The following is a 1547-nucleotide window of genomic DNA, read 5'->3' as shown; positions in this document are numbered from 1 at the left end:
TCTCCATTGATAAGAATGTTGTTTACTGGTCCAGTGGTGAGGATTTTTGTTTTCTTTACATTGAGATGCAATCCATACCAAAGGCTGTGCTCTTTGATCTTCATCAGAAGATATTTTAAGTCCTCTTCACTTTCTAGGGTGTCTTAAAATAAAAAAGGGTTCAATCAAAACAGTGGCTTTCAAGGGGATCTGCTGGACAGAGATGTCAGATCAGACGGTTATAATGAGATTCCAAAGGGAGTTGTCTTGACAGATTTTCTTGAAGGACACAGGACAATCATGGGGACTCATTATGAAGACATTTTAAGAATACTGAAAACTACATTGGTGAGAAAAATGCCAGGAAAGTTGAGCCAAGGAATTTTTCTCCATCACGACAACACACCTGCTCATTGTTCAAGGGCAGTCAGGATTGTCCTATAAGAATTTCTTTGGGAAACTGTACCTCATCCAACCCACAGCCCTTATCTTTCCCCTTCAGACCTCCTGTTGTTCCCCAAATTCAAATAACTTTGAAAAGGAATATGGTGTGAGATCCTTGGTGATTCCAAAAGTTCTGTTTTGATATGGTATAAATTAATTAGTATATAATTCTTCAGGGAAGAGTTAGAAAGATGGCAATACTGCCTTCAGAAGTGTATAGACCTTAATAGAGAAACAATAGCTTTATGTTTTGATATTTTTAATTAATAAAAATTTTATGATTTTGTGCAACACTTTTTGACTTATCTTATACTTGACCTGGTTGTCTACATCCTATAGTGAAGCTATAGTAATTTGATAGATTTTAATTTGAAAATAAAAGATATACCTTGTGGTAATTAAAAGAGGATTGTACCCCAAAATTAGAAAGATCATGAATGAGTAGCAAAAGGCCCAAAATAAGAAAGTTCAGCAACAGTGGACTACAACTACTTCTAAGGGTCAACTGTTCACTTGCTTTGGATCACAGTGATAGAATTTATACTCTGTTCATTTAAGTACTAAAGATAATAATTTAAAAATGTTATGGCCAGTGTTAAATCTATCTGATACTTTCTTTAATAGACACACAGAAAAACTACCTAATTATAGTGTCAATGAAATGTAATCTTACTTCTCTTTATTCCAGTGGAATTGTTCTTTTATAGTATATGCTTACAGATAAAGTATCAGAAATTTCACACTTACATAATTTTGTGCTTAAAAGTCACTTGATTATCTGCATTGCCTATTATGAGGGTAACATAGTGAGAGTCTGGTGCTGTCCTTTTAGTTCGTAGCTGTTCAAAGTTTCTTAAAATGATGGTTACCAATATTTCTGCCACGGTATCACTATATCTTGTAATCTTTGAAGAAGGATAGACATAAAAAATGTTAAAAGGAACTTTATTACTCAAAGTCAGCTCCAAGCCTAGCTATGGATATCTTTATTCCTGAAGAGAAAATGAAAACATTTGTCACAAAAAATATTTACCTGTTCTACTTCAAGTTGGTATTTTGGTAGATGCATCACAGTTTCTTTTATCTGGGTTCCAAAAGGAGGATGCCTACTTAAAATCTAAAAA

General features: G+C 33.7%; 1 protein-coding gene across 1 annotated transcript in view; it reads right to left on the bottom strand.

The window, feature by feature from the left end:
- HFM1 (HFM1, ATP-dependent DNA helicase homolog (S. cerevisiae)) overlaps nucleotides 1-1547 on the bottom strand; it is a 206591-nt gene that overhangs the window by 60247 nt on the left and 144797 nt on the right. Inside the window, exons 19-20 of the mRNA XM_006831060.1 lie at nucleotides 1457-1540; nucleotides 1171-1328 (exon numbers count right to left, since the gene is read on the bottom strand). Of these exons, the coding sequence (XP_006831123.1) occupies nucleotides 1171-1328; nucleotides 1457-1540 (242 nt within the window). The remainder of the gene's footprint in view (nucleotides 1-1170; nucleotides 1329-1456; nucleotides 1541-1547) is intronic.

This window comes from Chrysochloris asiatica, unplaced genomic scaffold (genome assembly GCF_000296735.1).
Source record: "Chrysochloris asiatica unplaced genomic scaffold, ChrAsi1.0 scaffold00002, whole genome shotgun sequence".
In the NCBI taxonomy this organism is placed as follows: Eukaryota; Metazoa; Chordata; class Mammalia; order Afrosoricida; family Chrysochloridae; genus Chrysochloris; species Chrysochloris asiatica.
Note: the sequence above shows the minus strand (reverse complement) of the source record. Positions and strands in the feature narration are given on the sequence as shown.